Source organism: Barbus barbus, assembly GCF_936440315.1.
Source record: "Barbus barbus genome assembly, chromosome: 39".
NCBI lineage: Eukaryota > Metazoa > Chordata > Actinopteri > Cypriniformes > Cyprinidae > Barbus > Barbus barbus.
Window position 1 is genome coordinate 1,520,230 of NC_136717.1, and position 18,366 is coordinate 1,538,595.

Consider the following 18,366-nt stretch of genomic DNA (forward strand, 5'->3'; position numbering starts at 1 on the left):
GTATTGAACATACAGGAAAGATCTCGAAAAGTTCAAGGAGACAGTTTTCAAACACAATATATTTTGTGTCTTCATGAGAGGCTTTCCCCTGTTTCAGCACTGCTCGTTCACTCCTCAGATTTGAGAAAACAACTGTCATGGTTCAGGGTGCCTTCTCGGCTCCTCGTGCTGTCTGTGTTGTCCTGTCATGTTCGGCAGCTCGTGGTCTGGGCAATCAGTGCTGATCGTGCAGCGGGAGGGCACGGATCACGAGCTGACTCTCCCCCACCTGTCGCTCATTCCCCCACTCCCATATATGTCCCTGTTTTCCGTTCCTCGTTGTGAGTAGATTGTTTTGTCCGTACTCGTGTTGTGTGTGCTGAGAATCTCACTTCTCAAATTCTGTTTTCCTTGTGCTACAGGACTCGTAGCACGGAGATCCAGCAGCTTGTGTGGTCCACAGACGCTGCCGGCCAGCTCTGGAATCTCCGCTTTCTCAAGCGCCGTTATATATTGTTTATGTTATTTTGTGTTTTGACGGTGAAAATAAAGGTTTTCTCCTGCTCAGTCTGCATCTGAGTCCTTCTTCACTCTCGCTGTGACAGAATCTACTCACCAAGTTATGGATTCAGCAGAGGAGACGGAGTGGCACCGAGCCCTCTCGCAGCAGGGCATTCTACTGGGTCGGCAGCAGGAAGAGCTGGAGGCTTCTCGTCACGCCTATACGGAGGTTTCGCTCCAACTTAGCCAGCTGGTGGAACGGCTGGACCAGCTACAGGTCAGCTCTTCGGCTGCTTGGGCTGCTGCACCCGCTCCTAGCTCGGAGGGAGCAGTTCCTCGCTACGCGGAACCGTGGCTTAATCCGCCCGCTCCGTACTCGGGTGAGCCCAATTCATGCCGGTCATTTTTGTCCCAATGTTCACTCATCTTCGCTCTCCAGCCATCCTGTTTTCCCACAGAGCTTTCCAGGGTAGTGTATGTCATTACGCTCTTGGTGGGTCAAGCGAGGGAGTGGGACAAGGCCATGTGGGATAGCGAGCATGCCTGCTGTCAGTCATTGGAGGCGTTCTCGGAGGAGCTGCGCAAGGTGTTCGATCACTCGGCTCGGGGATTTGAGGCGGCACGTGCCTTGTCACTGCTTCAGCAAGGCGAGCAGTCCGTGTCCCGTTACTCCATTGAGTTCCGTACGCTCGCCGCCTCCTGCGGCTGGATCGAGAAGGCACTCTGGGATCATTTCCTCCACGGCTTGGCAGAGCGCGTGAAGGACGAGATCTATTCCCTTGAGCTGCCTGTGGGCTTGGATGGGTTGATCGACCTCGCCATTCGAGTCGACGACCGGATCACTCTCCGTTCCCGGCAAAGAAGAGGGGGATTTCCCCGCGAGCGTGTCACGGGCGCAGAGTCGACTACAGCTGGTGACGCGCTGTCTCAACGACGCCTCGTCTTACCGGAGGAGGAGCCTATGCAGGTCGGAGGAGCACGGTTGACTGTGGGAGAGCGCCGCCGTCGCTTGGCCAATCAGCTGTGTCTGTATTGCGGGGAGGCGGGTCACGTGGCAGCTGCGTGCCCTGTAGCGGGGCGACGCTCATCACGCAGGAGAGAGCATATGGTGAGCGTGACTGCCACTCGACTGCCATCTGGTGGTCGTCTACAGTTTCAGGCTTCGTTACGGTTCGGGGGAGCTGTTTCCCAGATTTCTGCATTAATCGACTCTGGAGCGGAGGGCGATTTTATGGATTCCGGGTTGGCCACACACCTGGGGATTTCGTCTGTTGCCCTGGCCGAACCCATTTCTGCTAGAACTCTTTGTGGCACCCTACTGACTAATATTACACGTTACTAACTTTGTCACGTTAACACTGTCTGGTAATCATGCTGAGGAGACCCGTTTCCTCCTTATTCACTCACCCACCGCTCCAGTGGTGTTGGGTCACACCTGGTTGGTAAAACAACCCCCATATTGATTGGGCTCGCAGTTCTGTTTTGGCTTGGAGCCCTTTCTGTTTAGCTCAATGTTTGGGTGCTGCATTTTCCCCGGTCATGTCTTGTTCTGTGTTGCAGGAGGAGCCGGTGAGCCTGGCGAATGTACCGGAGGCTTACCATGACTTGAGAGCGGTGTTCAGTAAGTCCCGAGCTTCATCTCTGCCTCCGCACCGCCCGTACGACTGTGCGATTGACCTGTTGCCTGGCACTTCCCCACCTAAGGAGGCGCCCCTTAGGTGGGGAAGTGCCAGGCAACAGGTCAATCGCACAGTCGTTACTCTCTGTCCGAACCAGAGAGGGCGCCTTTACTCTCTGTCCGAACCAGAGAGGGAGGCCACGGAGAGATATATACACGATTCTCTGGTAGCAGGCATTATCCGTCCCTCTTCCTCTCCAGCTGGGGTTCTTCTTCGTGGAGAAGAAGGATGGTTCGCTGCGCCCCTGTATAGACTATCATGGGTTGAATGACATCACGGTGAAGAATCGTTTTCCTTTGCCGTTGATGTCGTCGGCCTTTGAACTCTTGCAGGGGGCAACCATCTTTACGAAGTTGGACCTTCGCAGTGCTTATCACTTGGTTCGGATTAGGGAGGGGGACGAATGGAAGACACCCTTTAACACCCATTCTGGGCATTTTGAATACCTGGTCATGCCGTTTGGCCTTTCAAACTCCCCGGCGGTCTTCCAGGCACTCGTCAACGACGTGCTCAGAGACATGGTTGATCGGTTTGTTTTTGTTTACATCGACGATATCCTGATCTTCTCCCAGAATGAGCGCGATCATGTCCAGCACGTCAGGCGAGTGCTCCAGCGGCTGCTGGAGAATCGTTTATTTGCCAAGGTGGAGAAGTGTGAGTTTCACGCATGGTCGGTTCCGTTCCTGGGGTTTATTCTCTCGCCTGAAGGTATCCGAATGGATCTTGCCAAGGTAAAAGCGGTTGCGGATTGGCCCACCCCAGATAGTCGTAGAGCGGTCCAGCGGTTTCTGGGATTTGCCAATTTTTACAGGCGGTTCATTCGGAACTTTAGTCAGGTCGCCCTTCCTTTGACGGATCTCACCTCCACTAATAAACAATTCGGTTGGTCGTCGCAAGCCCAAACTGCTTTTGAGAGCTTGAAGAGTCGGTTTATTTCGGCTCCCATTTTAATGACCCCCGACCCGTCTCGGCAGTTTATGGTGGAGGTGGATGCGTCCGAGGTGGGGGTTGGGGCAGTTTTGTCTCAGAGATCATCTTCAGACGAGAAAATACATCCCTGCGCCTTTTTTTTTCTCATCGTTTAACCCCCCCGGAACGGAACTACGACATCGGGAATAGGGAGTTACTAGCTGTCAAGCTGGCGCTGGAGGAGTGGCGTCACTGGTTAGAGGGTGCGGAGTTCCCATTTATTGTTTGGACTGACCATAAGAATCTGGAGTATATCCGCACCGCCAAAAGAATAAATTCCAGGCAGGCTCGCTGGGCATTATTTTTTGGACGTTTCAGGTTTACCATTTCGTATCGCCCGGGCTCTAAGAATGGTAAACCTGACGCGCTGTCACGGATCTTTTTAGGCTAAGGCTAGTCCCTCCCCCCCTGTGGCTATTCTGCATCCCGAACGGGTTGTGGCGGCGGTCGCCTGGGGGGTGGAATCCAAGGTCCGCACTGCGCTACGCGACGCTATTGTTCCCGCGGGATGCCCAGAGAGTCTGCTGTTCGTGCCCGAGTCAGTCCGAACGGCCGTCCTACCGTGGGGCCACTCCTCTAGCCTAGCGTGCCACCCTGGAGCGACTCGTACGTATAGGTTAATCAAGCAGCGTTTTTGGTGGCCGTCCGCGGCACGGGATGCTCGACGGTTCGTGTCGGCCTGTCCGATTTGTGCTGCGGGTAAGGGCTCCAATCGACCCCCAGTAGGGCTACTCCAGCTGCTGTCGGTCCCTTCGCGACCCTGGTCACACATAGCGATGGACTTTGTTACTGGCTTGCCCCCTTCTAATGGCAAGACGGTAGTCCTCACTGTGGTGGACAGGTTCTCAAAGGCGACCCACTTTATTCCCCTCCCCAAATTACCCTCAGCGAGGGAGACAGCGACTATTGTCTTGGATCACGTGTTCCGTATTCATGGCCTCCCGGTGGACGTGGTTTCGGACAGGGGTCCCCAGTTTGTGTCTAAATTTTGGACAGAGTTCTGTCGACAGCTAGGGGCGACTGCAAGCCTATCCTCCGGATATCACCCGCAGACTAATGGTCAGGCTGAGCGTGCCAACCAGGACTTGGAGAGTGTGCTGCGCTGTGTGGCGTCTGCCGAACCATCGTCTTGGAGTTCCAGGTTAACCATGGTCGAGTATGCGCATAACTCCCTCCCTGTGTCGTCTACAAGTTTATCTCCCTTCCAGTGCTGTTTAGGCTACCAGCCACCATTATTCCCCTCTCAAGAATCCGATGCCGTTGTTCCTTCCGCGCATGCGTTTATTCAGATATGCCTCCGTACGTGGAGGATCGCCAGAGAAGCCCTCACTCGGACTGGCGAGAGGAATAAGGCGTCGGCGGACCGTCACCGTACCAAGCCCCCACTTTACGTGTGTGGTCAGAAGGTCTGGTTGTCTTCTAAGGACATCAACTTCAGACTGCCCTCGCGTAAACTGGGACCCAAATTTGTTGGACCGTTTAGGATTTCTAAAGTGCTCAGTCCGGTGACGGTGCGGCTCAAATTAACCCCTCAGTTTAAAAGGATCCACCCGGTTTTCCATGTTTCTAAGATCAAGCCCGTCTTTCGCTCCCCCCTCCAGCCCCTGATCTCCGCCCCTCCGCCTCCCAGACTCATCGAGGTGTTGCCAGCCTATACGGTGCGGCGGCTCATTGATGTGAGGTGTAGGGGTAGAGGTTACCAATACCTGGTAGACTGGGAGGGTTATGGTCCGGAGGAGAGATGTTGGATTCCGGCTTCCGACGTTCTGGACCTCGCTCTCATTGATCAGTTTCATCAGCGTCATGGTGAGTCCTCCGGGGACGCCAGAAGGCGTCCCTGAGGTGGGGGGTACTGTCACGGTTCAGGGTGCCTTCTCAGCTCCTCGTGCTGTCTGTGTTGTCCTGTCATGTTCGGCAGCTCGTGGTCTGGGCAATCAGTGCTGATCGTGCAGCGGGAGGGCACGGATCACGAGCTGACTCTCCCCCACCTGTCGCTCATTCCCCCACTCCCCCACTCCCATATACAACAACAAATAAAACATAGACCTACAACACACTCATTATACAGACAAATGAATATTAAAATGTGAAGAGAGAAAGAAAGCAAAACTATCAACAACGGAGATAGAGCCACCTTGATATATTTAAAAAAATATAATGATAATGAACTCAAGAAATCATATCATTAGAGAGTACTAACAACTATCATGAACAATTCCAATATGTTTTGATAAATTATTATTTTAAATAAATAAGCAGAGAAACTGGTCTTTATGAAAAACGAAGAAGAACATTTAAAAGTTCTACTAATATGTTCACGTTTACCAGCACTACAGTCTCAGAGCAAATCAGTTTAAAACAGAATGAATTAATTAAGGCATAGTTACTTATTGTTTACTCTTCTTTGGATTTTTGGTCTATATATCATTGTTTGCTGTGTATCACAATAATAACAATAACCTGTTCATGCATGTTAACATCTCAAAACATGTGTTTTAGGGCACTTTAACATGGTAAAGACAAAAACGTATGAATGTATGGACCAGCTACAGGTCAGCTCTTCGGCTGCTCGGGCTGCTGCACCCGCTCCTAGCTCGGAGGGAGCAGTTCCTCGCTACGCGGAACCGCGGCTTAATCCGCCCGCTCCGTACTCGGGTGAGCCCAATTCATGCCGGTCATTTTTGTCCCAATGTTCACTCATCTTCGCTCTCCAGCCATCCTGTTTTCCCACAGAGCTTTCCAGGGTAGTGTATGTCATTACGCTCTTATGAAACGTATGAAGACTGAGTCGCAGACTTCTTCAAAAGACACTTTCTTCACCCTCCTCCAATTCAAAGCGTCGTCTTTTGGCAGGCCTTTCATCTTTTAAAAGTATTGAAGCAATATGCAAGTAAACTAAGTAAAAACACTGATTATTCATTATGAATTATACTGCAATTACCATTTTAAAAGGTAGCTTTTACATGAAATACGTTACTTACAATTGGCAGCGGCCTGATCTTTGAGGAAAAGTGTTCTGGCAAGCCGATTGTCATACTGTGATTTGTGCTCAAAACAGTCATTGGTGAAATGTACTGAACACGTGTAAATCAACACTGACGTGACTGTGATGTTCCCTAAAAATAAACTGAATCCATTTTTCTCTGACGTTTTCTTTTTGGGATCCTTCGGCAGCATATTCAAACATGTTGCTTTTCCACAGCCAGGAACTGCGTAGCATTGCAATCTTATTGTAAGCAAGCTGACAATCAACAGTCATAAAAATGTTTTAAATTAAACAATATCATACTTGAGGTAAGTATTTTTTTTCAAGTAGTGATAATTATAGTGACTATTTATATTTAGTTGATGTACCATATCATGTTGATCCTAGAATATGCTTAAGCAGCATGTATTTATAAAGAATACATACTTTTTAGACCATAGACTTTTAGACTATAATTGTTCATATAGACCAATTTTTTTAGACTATAATTGTTCATATTCTGAGCGAAACATTAGGAGCTGTTTATGTGATTTGCTTCTGCAACTTTCCATTTATATTAATCTTCTCATGGTTCAGGAAATATGCCAGTTAGCTATTGAAAACAAGTAAATTGTCGTCGTCAAGTATGTTTATTGTCATACTGTAGCTGTTACAAAAAGCTGCAAGAAATTTCAAAGAGAATCACAGTTCAAATTAAACTTTACTGATGTCCTGAACAATACAACTAAAATCATGATCATTTGGTTAAGAGCATTGAAACAATGCTGTTTGTATGGACATTTATATTATATCTGTGTATTACTGATATTATAATTCATAGAAACATCACTGTTGTTTTAGATGCATATTTTAGTTTAGATCTTAAGAAGTTTGACTGAACAAACAAAAAGTTCATTTAAATAGTTTAATATGAAAGTTGTAATATTACAATGGTTATTTTATTTTTTATTTTACTTAATTTTAGTTTTTTTATTACTTTGTTTTACAGAATAACCAAATTAAAGGGTTATTCAATGCACTATATATATAAATATGTATCATAATGAGTCATTTTAAAATACTCTTCTCACAGATCCATTTATACATATAACCACATGGAAAATCAGCCCATCCTGGTGAATGATTTAGAGCACAGTCTTCCTCTGATGTCGGGGCTATATTCGGTTGGCCAGGCTCCCAGAACCTGTATCAACAGATCAGCATTAGATGTTCAGAGCTGCTTTCTGTGTGATATGATACTGACTGTGAGAATCATTTATTAAATAATAATCAGTTCAGTTCAGTGATTTCTCACCCAGAGGTCACACTGCTGCCATCAACCCATTTCCATGTGCCCTCCACATCTCTGTCAGTCAGACCAATCCAGACTTTATCACCACCAGACATGCTCTTCATAAAATCCTGAGAAGTGGAACAATAAAACAATTTATCAAATGAGCACAGACCCATTTCAGCACATTATCTTTCATTTAAAACTAAACACCATGATTACACACACACACACACACACACACACACACACACACACACTGACTTGTTCCTCTCTGTTGTTTATGATGATCAGATCTGCTCCTCTGTTTGTACAGTATGTTCTGCTCTCAGTCCAGCTCTTCGTCGCAGAGGAAATGAAGTAAAGACTGGACTGATGGCACTTCCATCCACCTATAAACAGAAAAGCCATCTCTTGTGAAAAAAAGTATACTAAAATGTATTTGAAGTACATTTATTTCATGCTAAGTATAATACAAATATATGTACTTAATAAAAATATCCTGCAATTGTAATTTGAGTATACTCAACTGGTATACTTAAAGGTGCCATAGAATGCATTGATACAGTATTTTAAATTGTTCTCTGATATCTACACAGAAGGTATGTGGCTTAGGTAAGGGCAAAAAATCTCCAGAAACGATTTTACATGTCCATTTACAACCCTAGGATTTCTCCCTAGAATGAAACGGTCTGTTATTGGCTTATTTGGCAGGGTCATGAATAATAATGAGCTCTGCTCTGATTGGCTGTTTCACAATGCTGCTTAATGTTGAGCTCTGCTCTGATTGGCTGTTTCACAGTACGGCTCAATGTTGAGCTCTGCTCTGATTGGCTGTTTCACAGTACGGCTCATCAGCAAGAAGGAAGCACAGGGAGGAAAATATATATTTAAATACTTTCTCTCGCAGTTATATCGTCGGGTAATTATACTGTATTATAAAACGCGGGCATCAGGGAGCCGTTATTAATATGCGAGGCATTGAAACTGCTTTTGAACGATCCATCGATCGCGTTATAGTTCACTTTCAAGAGACGCGATCACACAAACTATGTTTACATTATGGAGCAACAGTACTTACCACACATTTCACAAGATCAGATGCTTGTCAGTGGTGCTCAGGATCTGTAAGTCATTCGCCATCATCCTCATCTCTCCTTACTGAGAGTGAAATCTTATGTACTGTAACAGGCTACCGCTAGCAAGGAGCTAACCATGTCCCTTTAGTGGCTCGCGTTATTTGCTTTCTGTGCCTTTCTGAATACAGACACCAACCCATCCCTGCACTTCACACCCCCTGCACGGCCTGGAACATAACATTTATTTAGTTATTTTCGCTGTTGTCCGCGCTTGTTTATTTACAATACCTGCAGAGCTTCTGATGGTTCGGCCGGCTTAGAACAAGGACGGGTTTATGCAAATGTTGGGGGCGTAGTGATCCTGACTGATGCGTCACAGTCGGTGTTATGTTCTGATTCGCCTGTTTTTCAGTGGTCTTTTTTAATCACGAGATTTACATATGAAGGAGAAAACTATGGTGTTTGAGGCTCACTGTATGTCATTTCCATGTACAGAACTGTTATTATTTAAATATGCCAGGGTAAAGACAGTTTTTCATTCTATGGCACCTTTAACATCTGCTAAATGTTGTACTTGATGTACTTTATGCAGAAGTGGAGCTGAAGTCCAACTAAAGATATACTGGAGTATATTAGATTGTGCTAAAGTGGAACTATTTCAGGTATACTTTAGCTATACCATATATATTTAGTATTAAAGGCCAATATTATTCAAAGATCATACAATCCTCATCAGTAATGACATGAAAACACATTTTAAGTTTAATATTAAGAAATGTGCAGTTCAAAGTTAATTATAATTGTTATATCAGTAAGTCTCGATCGATACGTCAGTAAATATGTCAATAGGTTTGAACTATACTTTATGAAATAAATGTATTTTATATATATATGCCTTTTATTTTTACTAGGGCATGAACTAAATTTGAATCCAAACAAAATTAAGAAGGTTATTTATGTTAGTTTCGCTAGTAGTGTATTAATTAATATACAATAACTGACAGTGTACTGTATTGTGATCATATTCAGTTTGAATTGATCTCACTACTATTCTGTAGACGGTGAAGTTTTCTGTGCATTTGTCAGGTTTGTGTGTCAAAGCCAAAGTTTGGTTCTGACAAAAGAAAATATGTTTATGACTAAAAAAAAATTATTTTGACCTGGCAGTTTGAGGTTTGTATAAGTTTCTGTGTAGTTTTGAGATCGTGTTTATAGTTGTGAGAAAATGGTGAATTGTTTCATGAATTGTGTTACGAATTAAGAAAAACTGTAATGAAATGCTCATGCTCAATGAGATGAATATTGACTTATAAAGCCACTTGTTGCAATGTCTAATTTAACTATTTATTCATCCACTACAATAATATAGTAACTTAAATTATCTAAATGACTTATTACAACAGATCCGATACAGTCTTTAAAATCTGAGTCTGCTTAGCAAGTTACCATTTAGACTGAAGAACTGGCAAACACCAGCAGAAAAGTTCTGAAGTTCACTTTTTTCTGATTTCAGCAGGTCTCTCTCTTTTGTGAGGTTCATATTGTTGGTTAGTAGCTGGTCTCTTTCCTCTGTGAGGTTCGTATTGTTAATTATTAGCTGGTTTCTCTCTTTTGTGAGGTTCAAGTTGTTCGTAAGTAGCAGGTCTCTCTCTTCTGTGAGGTTCATATTGTTGGTTAGTAGCTGGTCTCTTTCCTCTGTGAGGTTCATATTGTTGGTTAGTAGCTGGTCTCTTTCCTCTGTGAGGTTGGTGATCTTGGTTAATATCTGTTGTCTCTCTTGTGTGTAGTCTGTGCTGTTTGTATGGATGTGGACACACAGCACTATGACTGCGGTCAGCAGAAGAACACACAGCAGCACCAAACACACCACAGCTGCTCTGGAGCTCCTGTTCTTCACACCATCACTTCCTGAAGATGATAGACATGATGTTAGTCTCTTCACTTCCTCATTTCACACGGCTCACATTACCTGGAAACATGCCAACTGTAGAGTAACTTTACCCCTTCTCAGATATTTATTGGTGTAGTTTTTCCTTGTGTTTTATGAGTACATGCAGAGGAATTTTTTTTATTATTATTTAGGTTATCCAAGATGCACTGTTTATGACTATTTCTTCAGCTGAAGATAAATTAAGCTTTTTGGAGGAAAACATTCTAGGGTTTTCTCCATCTAATGCAAGTGAATAGGGTTCAATGCAGACCATTTCTAATGGCCCAAAATCCATAAATAGGCAGCTGTAAATGAATCCACATGGCCCCAATCTCTAGCAAAACGATCAGTCATTTTCATTTTATTTACAAGTGGAGCATGCAAAGACTACATTTCAGATCATACTGGATGACCTGGAGGTGAGTAAATAATCAGAAAATGTTCATATTTGAGTGAACTATTCCTTTAATCTCAGTTACCTGTGTGTTGAGGTGTTTGGGTTGTTGTTGTGTTGAAGTCCTCTGTGTCTTTCTTATGTTTCATGTCTCTTACAGCCTCTGCAGTGATGTAGATATCAACAATCCTTTCTATTCGGTCTTCTGAGTCCATTATCCAACCTTTATTCATACTATCATTTACAATTCCAGGCATTTATTTTTTGGTGCACTTGAAATGATTACAGTCGTTTGTCTATGAAATATAATTATAAAGTGTTAAAAAAAAACCCGTGTAACTCATACACTGAATTATATGAAAAATATAGTTGATTAATCTCAGTACCTGTGAGTTCAGATGACTGGACTCTCGTCGCGTTGAATCTGTGATCTCTTTTCCGTCTTCACCTCTTACAACACCCACATATTCTATTATAGTTTTACCCTTTTCTATTCTATTTCTATTTTCATTTACACTATTGGACAGCTTCAGTGTCTGCAAAGTAACCCTAGTTTCTCTCCTGTAGTAGACTGTTTTGTGTTCCTTATCTGTGTTTGTGGAGCTAATATTTATGCCGAAAGGAACTGTTTGTGTGGAAGTATTTACGTAAAAAGGAAGCTCAACTCACTGCAGAAGGACATTTGATCTGTTTCAACAATCTGGATTGTGTTCATTGAAATGAAGTTCAAATACATGTATTCATTTCATGTTGAAAACTAACAAAAAGTCTATTTTTTCCTATAACCACGAGAGCTACACCGTGTTAAGCCAGTGACAGTCAGAAATCTGAAGCCCCTAATGATGTTCCTCACGGTTCATCCATTGGTGCTTCGGTATGATCTGTCCTGAACGCAGATTTGCGGAAATACCACTACACATTAATCTACTTAATAGAGCAAGCAGAGAGCAACGAGCGAGCTGAGCTTAAGCTTTTCTTCCCTCAACACTGAAACACACAGTTGGGTATCTGTCTTTAACGGGCCGATTTGAGATCCACCCACGGGCAACTGACCCAATCGGATTCTTCCTGTGGGGCGGAGCCAGGCCCTGCACAGCTTCTTTCCGTGCATACATTATGTTGTTCAGTTATTTTATCACATGAAGAAATTATTGACAGCAGATTTCTATTTGTATTGTAATCATACATGGATGAGAACAGACAATTTTCATCCACACCAGATTAATTCTAATGAAATCAGCTTTCATCCGAAATCAAACACCAAGTATTTTTGCATAACCAAAGTACATATATCAATTGTATCCATTACGCGGTTAAGCCCTAGATGAAACAATCTTTAATTCTAAATAATCACACCACGCATGTGAAACTTAACAAATATTGATCAGGAAAATTATACATCAAAAGATTACAACAATACCATAAGTTCCAATAACACAGCAAGCTTATAAATGACATGAAAACAACCTTAATGTATGTTGTAAATATATTGTTTTCGAGTATAATGCTTCAATAGCAGAAACTAGTATAATTTGTCCCTTTTAAAATACTTGAGCGAAAACATTGCGTCTCTTTGTCTGTTAGAGAGCAAAAAGGCGCATTCCTCTTTTGGGGGGAAACGCGAGGTCGTGGGAAGGTCACTTTCGTGGAGATCTGGTGTTTTGCTTAGTTCGGACGTCGGCTGTAAAACCGTCTTCCCTGCAGATAACATCATTGAATTACTGCGTTAATGGTCAGGGAATCAGGGAGGGTTTGTGCCGGAGTTTCTCCAAATGACAAGGTCTTTGCCCTGTTCGACTTTATTTATAGTAAACCAATCACGAACATTGACGGTGCTGTTCTTTAAAGATATCCAGATGTTCTTCTCAAATATATCCTGGGTTTTAGAGGTCTCCTGAGATAAGAAGATTCAGGGCAGGAGATCGGCCAGCCAGTCACATGCTGGGAGTGGGGCTTTGATTCCTGTTCAGTAATGTGTCGTCTTGAAATTAGGTGTGTGTGTGTGTGTGTGTGTTCTTGTTCCGACCAGCATCTACACATTCCCCCTTTGCTCGGTGAGGTTCCCGTTGTGAACGTCGGCGGGCACTGGAACAAGAAGCAGGGAGAACAGTCACAAACAACATCTCCATCACTGACTGAATCCTGGTGCAGGGTAATTTGAGAATGAACAGGTTAGAAACTTGAGAAGACAACTGGGTTATTGGTAGTAGGGTCATTTTGATTGGTTTAGTTGTCAGGGGTTCGACGAGGCGGTATAGGCGTGATCTCAGTCAGGTTGGTTGAGTTCTCCGGTTCAGGTTCCTGGTCAGTTTTATCACGTCGGAAAATGCGCGGGACGCCTGACGTGCCTTTGTTGAAAGACTCTTGACCGGCGTTCAATCGCTTGTGTAGGAGGAAGGCCAGGGTCAAAGTCACAACATATCCTACACTAGTAGAGATGCAAAGCGCTGTGTCAGCGGCAGACCAAGACCGAATAATTGGCGCGCCAGCGGGTGGAAGGCGAGCGACAGCTTCTAAAGCTGTATCAACAGGAGTTAAATCAATGAGTTGCGTTCCTTCCTCCTCGATTCTTTCTTCCAATTCTGGATCAAGGGCGAAGGAGTGCTGTTTGAAGAAGGGTGAGATTTCGATTTCAGCCTGATACTCGTCGTCGGTAAGGTGATACAATGCTAAATCGTCAATATGGAGGATCGAGCCCTTAGGAACTGTGATCCATAGAGTTTGGTTAGGTAGGATAATGCGCGTGGCTGTGTCGTGTTGATTGTATGTGAGGGTAGCCGTTCGCGCTGGGGTGTTGACCAACCATCGGTTTCCGACAACTTCGGCTTGCGTTACCTCAACGTGGTGTCGCTTCGGTGGGGCAGCTAGTGTCGGGCCTAATGGATTCTAGGCCGCAGATGCCCTCGGTATTATCGCAGACAAAGGGTTTACTCAGGCAAAGGAAGTGAATGTCTTTCGTGAGTGTACACATCTCTGGTTTGGGGCCAGATACAACTGTTCATTGTTATCGTGATACGCAACGACTTCAGGAGTGTGGATTTTGACATAGGTGTTCCCTTGCCAAAATCCCACATTCACAACATCTTTGAGCCGGTATTCCCTTTCTTTGCAGTGGGGCTCGGTGGTTTGGGTTTGCCGGTTGAACTGGCAACACACCAGGCATTCTTTTACGTATTCCGCTACGTCCTGCTGCATGCCAGGCCAGTATGCTACTTGCTTGAGCGTTTCATAGATGGCCTTGGCACCGTGGTGTCCCGCGCATGGTGCATCGTGTGCGTGTGTCAGCATCATCCCCCTTTGGCCGTGAGGTACTACGAGCTTTGGCGCAGTGAGGGGCTCAGGGACATATGTGAGAACACCGTCTCTTAGATGCAGCATGTGCTTGATTGAGTGGAGCGTGCGGAGTTCGGAGGAAGCCGTTAGGTCGGAGGTGGAAATAGGATGAGATAAGGGATCGGCAATGTGAGCTGCCAGAGTTTGCGGTGTTGGATCCGCAGTTTGGAGGGTGAGGAGATCATCAGCAGCGAACTGAGGTGATAGGGTAATGTGGGAGGAGGTGGGGTAATGAGCGCCAGTGGCGTGCTGGTGGCGGGTTATGGCTGCCACTGATGGGTTGGGTGGGAGGGATGTGTCCAGGACTCTCCGTGTAATGCACCTGCTTTGGCGAGGGAATCGGTTTAGTCATTGAAGTCTTTGTCTTGTCCTAGTTGACGTGACTGACCTCAAACCTTTTTCCAATAAACGATAATGTCATATTCAGTGACAATGGCATTGCCTGCTTGGAAGAGATCCTGGTGCTTGACAGGCTTGTTGTTAGCTGTCTTGAATCCATTCTGTTTCCATCCAGTTAAATGGCAGGTGAAGCTGAGACGGGCGTAGTTCGAATCGGTGCAGATGAGGAGTTCTTTGATGTTGTGGGTGCAGCCATTTGCAGTGTAATGAGGATGGCTGCTATTTCAGCATATTGTGATGAGCGAGGGCCTAAGTTGAATTGTTGCGGTGGGCAAAGGTCATTGTTGAGCCAGACCACTCCCGCTCTGGCCTGTAAATTGCCCTTGTGGTTGTAGGAGCAGCCATCAACATATGCTGTGGGCATTCCTTCACACACATTCTCCTCGAAGTACCTGTGATTCGTCAGTTGAGGTTGTGGTGCTTCTTTAGGTTCCGCTGGTGTGTGCAGCGTGTCCGTTGAACAGTTTTGGCAGGCTGCTAGCCTGTTTCCCAATGATGATTTGTAGTTTTGGGCGTATCTTACCTCAACGTCCCATCCTTGGAGTGTCATTAGCCAGGTAGCTATGCGTGCGTTGGTCACCACGCCATCTCTGATGCGTTGACTGTTGAGGAAGGTGACAGGCTGGTGACAAGTCTCGATGATGACTTTCTGTGCACCGATGTAATTAGAGAAACGCTGGATAGCCCACACAGTGCAAAGCAAAGCTTTTTCGCAGTCTGAGTACTTGCATTCTGGGGGAAGCAGCGTTTTGCTGGCATAAGCGACCACTCGCTTGTCTTTGTCATGGAGCTGGTATAGGCCTGCGCTGAGGCAATGATTGGAGAATCCAGCGTTCAGGTAGAATTATTTTCCTGGGTCTGGGTAGGCCAGGCACGGAGCAGAGCACAGGCACTGTTTGAGCTGGCTCATCGCGGTGTCCTGGGCTTCCGTCCAAACGAAGGGTTCATCCTTTTTCAGGAGGGAGGTTAGTGGTCGGGCGATGTCAGCGTAGTTCTCGATGAACTGTCACGAGTAATTGCACACTCCCAGAAAGCTTCGCAGCTCAGAGATGTTAGTCGGCACTTTTATGCTTTGGATTGCTTGGGTGCGGTTAGACTGTGGCTCGAAGCCCTTTCTTCCGACAAGTTATATTTTCTGGGTACTCAAAGTGCTTGACTGCTAGACACAAAAGACACTGACTGCTGCTTTTTATATAACATATTTCCCGTTATGAATTATGATACTGCTTGGTTCGTTTGTCCGTTGGGTCGGATTGCTTTCTCACAACAAACAAACCACTCCAGGTTTCGTTTGAAAGCATGCCGAGACCACTTCTTCAAGGAGGTCTCGGTACGCTTGTTTGGTCCGCTTTTGGTGCGCACCCGAGTGCGATTGCTGCTTTCTCACCTGCCCAAACGAACCGAACCAAGAGGGAAAACGAACTCTAGTGCGATTCAACCGAACTAAATGAGGCAGGTGTGAAAGCACCCTAAATGTGAATGTGCATTAATTCATCCCACTCACAAAAAACAGATTTAGTATTCATCAAAATGAATTAAAACAGTGAAATGCAAACTCAGAATATGACGCAAACCTGCAATAATTAAATATGTTAAATAACACAAATGTATCTAATCCCATTTTATTAACCAATGTCTTCGCTGCTGACCTTTGATGATCCAGTTCAACCATACTAATAAGCCAAAATGACTTTAGATAAACTAAAAATTGTGCTTCATTGTTTTTTTATTGCTGAAAAGTGTTGAACCTTCTTCTCCTGCGTTCTACATTACAGACGTGAATTTCCTTTTCCTTCAGCCTGAGGTTTATTCATTACACTTTTTGGTGTGAAAGGGCTTTTACATTTGCTATAATTAGAACTTCTTGTATTAAAAACAATCAAGCCCTGCAAAAGTAAAGTACTGCATTACTTAGTTTCCATAAAAAGTAGCTAAGTAATGTTATTAGTTACTTTTTTAGGGAGTAATGCAATATTGTAATGCATTACTTTTAAAAGTAACTTTCCCCAACACTACTGGTATGAATGTGAGGTTTTTGCCCATGATGGATCTCCTGCCTATAAAACAATATAATGGCTTTGAAAATATGCACTATTGTAACAGTTTATAACTTTTTGTTTTATTTATAGAGCACAATTAAAACAACGCAGGGTTGACCAATGTGCTGAACAATAGCAACTAATAAAAAGCAGACCAACATAAATAGGTATGTTTATTTCGTATGAAGTTGTTATTTGGATAATTAATAGAAACATGTATAGTTACCTCAAAACCAGCCTTCTTCTCAAGCCTTTGTCTGGTTTTGGCTGGTATGATGGACACACTGCCAGGCTCCAGGTATTTTTTATATTTTTCGTTTTGGCATCTATACAGAGACATTTTAGTGAGCAACCTTGTACTTGTACATGCGCACAAACACACACACACACACACACACACACATATATATATAATAAAAGTATATTGTAAGAATTATCCAAAATTATTAAAACTAATTAAAGGGATAGTTTACCCCAAAATAATAAATAAATAAATAATAAAAATGCAAATGTTACGTTCTAAAGTTTTTTTTTTGTAATGTCTATTTAATGCTTTTCTCGTTAAAAACAATGGCTTTAAATTATGTTTTGGGGCTGATTTCTCAGCCATATATATATATATATATATATATATGCAAAATACGATGGGACCATTGACTGGCATGCTGAGAGGACATGCTCAAGAAACCCGTTTCAAATCTATCTATCTGTATATATATATATATATCTATACACACACAAATATATAAATTTTTTATATATCTAAATTTATATATTATTTATTTGAAACGGGTTTGGGTGATAACCATGCATGTGCTACCAACCTGAGGCCATAAAAGAGGGCTCTCGTGCCAACAGGATTTTAAAAATAACGGTATTTTACCTCAGAAATGTTTGCCTGTGTGTGGTATTCGGACGGGCACAAACAAGTCGTTCCCATAGAAGACATTAAAAGATTTGACCCTAAAAATTATAAACAGGATTTTTTGTATCTTGTTTGCTGGATAAACACGTATTATCAAGCTCAGGTACTTCTGATAAAAGGTACGTTTCGAAGAAGTAATTTTGATTTCGACTGACGTAAAAATGTCTGTCTGCGCTAACGCTATGTTATCTAATGTTACTTACATTAGCTGTGGTTTAATTTATCACCTCCAGAGGCCCATGAAGAGATGGAGGAGGAGTTAGCCAACCCATCCAAGTGGATAAGAACGGCTAAAATCCTTAACGTTAACCGGGATGATACCAGGAACGAGACGGCAACTGAAAAAAAGGAGCGCTGAAGAAGAAAAACGTAACGTTAATTTGTTAAAAGCTTGTATTGATTTTCTAAACCTGTTAATGACTTACCTCATGGATGAACGTTTACCCTCCTTGCGCTCACCAAATGAATCTCTTTTGAATGAATAGATTTGAATCCAACTCACTATGGCAGTCTGAAATGCTGCAGTTTTTTTTTTTTTTAAATCAAACGCTAAATGATTCGAGTCATGTCGCAAATCGGTTCTTTAGAACTCTTCAATGAACCGGGCTTATATATGCACATCAAAGTTTGTTTTTAATTCACTTTTTGAAACAGACCCCCCTAAAAAAGAGAGAGGAGTTTTCCGACAGTGAAGACGAAGATGATGGAGGAGTTGTACCTCAAAAAGCACATGAAGATTTGCAAAGAAAACACTGATACATAAAGAAACAAAAGCAGGACTTACAGGAAGAACTGGAAGAATTCAAACATAAGTAAGAGTTTATGAATAACTCACAATTTCCATTTGTTTACAAACATAGCCTATAATAAGAAATTCTTAATA

The 18,366-nt window shown here is 43.7% G+C and overlaps 2 protein-coding genes and 1 long non-coding RNA gene across 3 annotated transcripts in view; 1 reads left to right on the plus strand and 2 right to left on the minus strand.

Moving 5' to 3' along the window:
- Positions 1-18,366, minus strand: part of LOC306858939 (uncharacterized protein) — a 429,579-nt gene that overhangs the window by 265,149 nt on the left and 146,064 nt on the right. The gene's annotated exons all lie outside the window — the stretch shown is intronic.
- LOC306858963 overlaps positions 1-18,366 on the plus strand; it is a 1,377,007-nt gene that overhangs the window by 118,370 nt on the left and 1,240,271 nt on the right. The window lies entirely within an intron of this gene.
- Positions 6,727-11,776, minus strand: LOC306858474 (uncharacterized protein). Its single transcript, XM_079399041.1, has 6 exons — positions 11,174-11,776; positions 10,873-11,083; positions 9,910-10,371; positions 7,649-7,776; positions 7,409-7,515; positions 6,727-7,297 (listed from the first exon to the last, which is right to left on the minus strand). Exons 2-6 carry the CDS (start codon positions 11,042-11,044, stop codon positions 7,162-7,164), a joined length of 1,005 nt encoding a protein of 334 aa, XP_079255167.1. The 5' UTR covers positions 11,045-11,083; positions 11,174-11,776; the 3' UTR covers positions 6,727-7,161.

Bases quoted from the DNA above. Each gene is read 5' to 3' on its own strand.
- LOC306858474 (XM_079399041.1), bottom strand. From the start codon at position 11,044: ATGCCTGGAATTGTAAATGATAGTATGAATAAAGGTTGGATAATGGAC. The intron at 7,777-9,909 runs GTAACTTGCTAA...TTCTGTTTATAG, and splicing joins CCAGTTCTTCAGTCTAAATG to GTGGATGGAAGTGCCATCAG. The intron at 7,516-7,648 runs GTCAGTGTGTGT...TCCACTTCTCAG, and splicing joins TAAACAACAGAGAGGAACAA to GATTTTATGAAGAGCATGTC.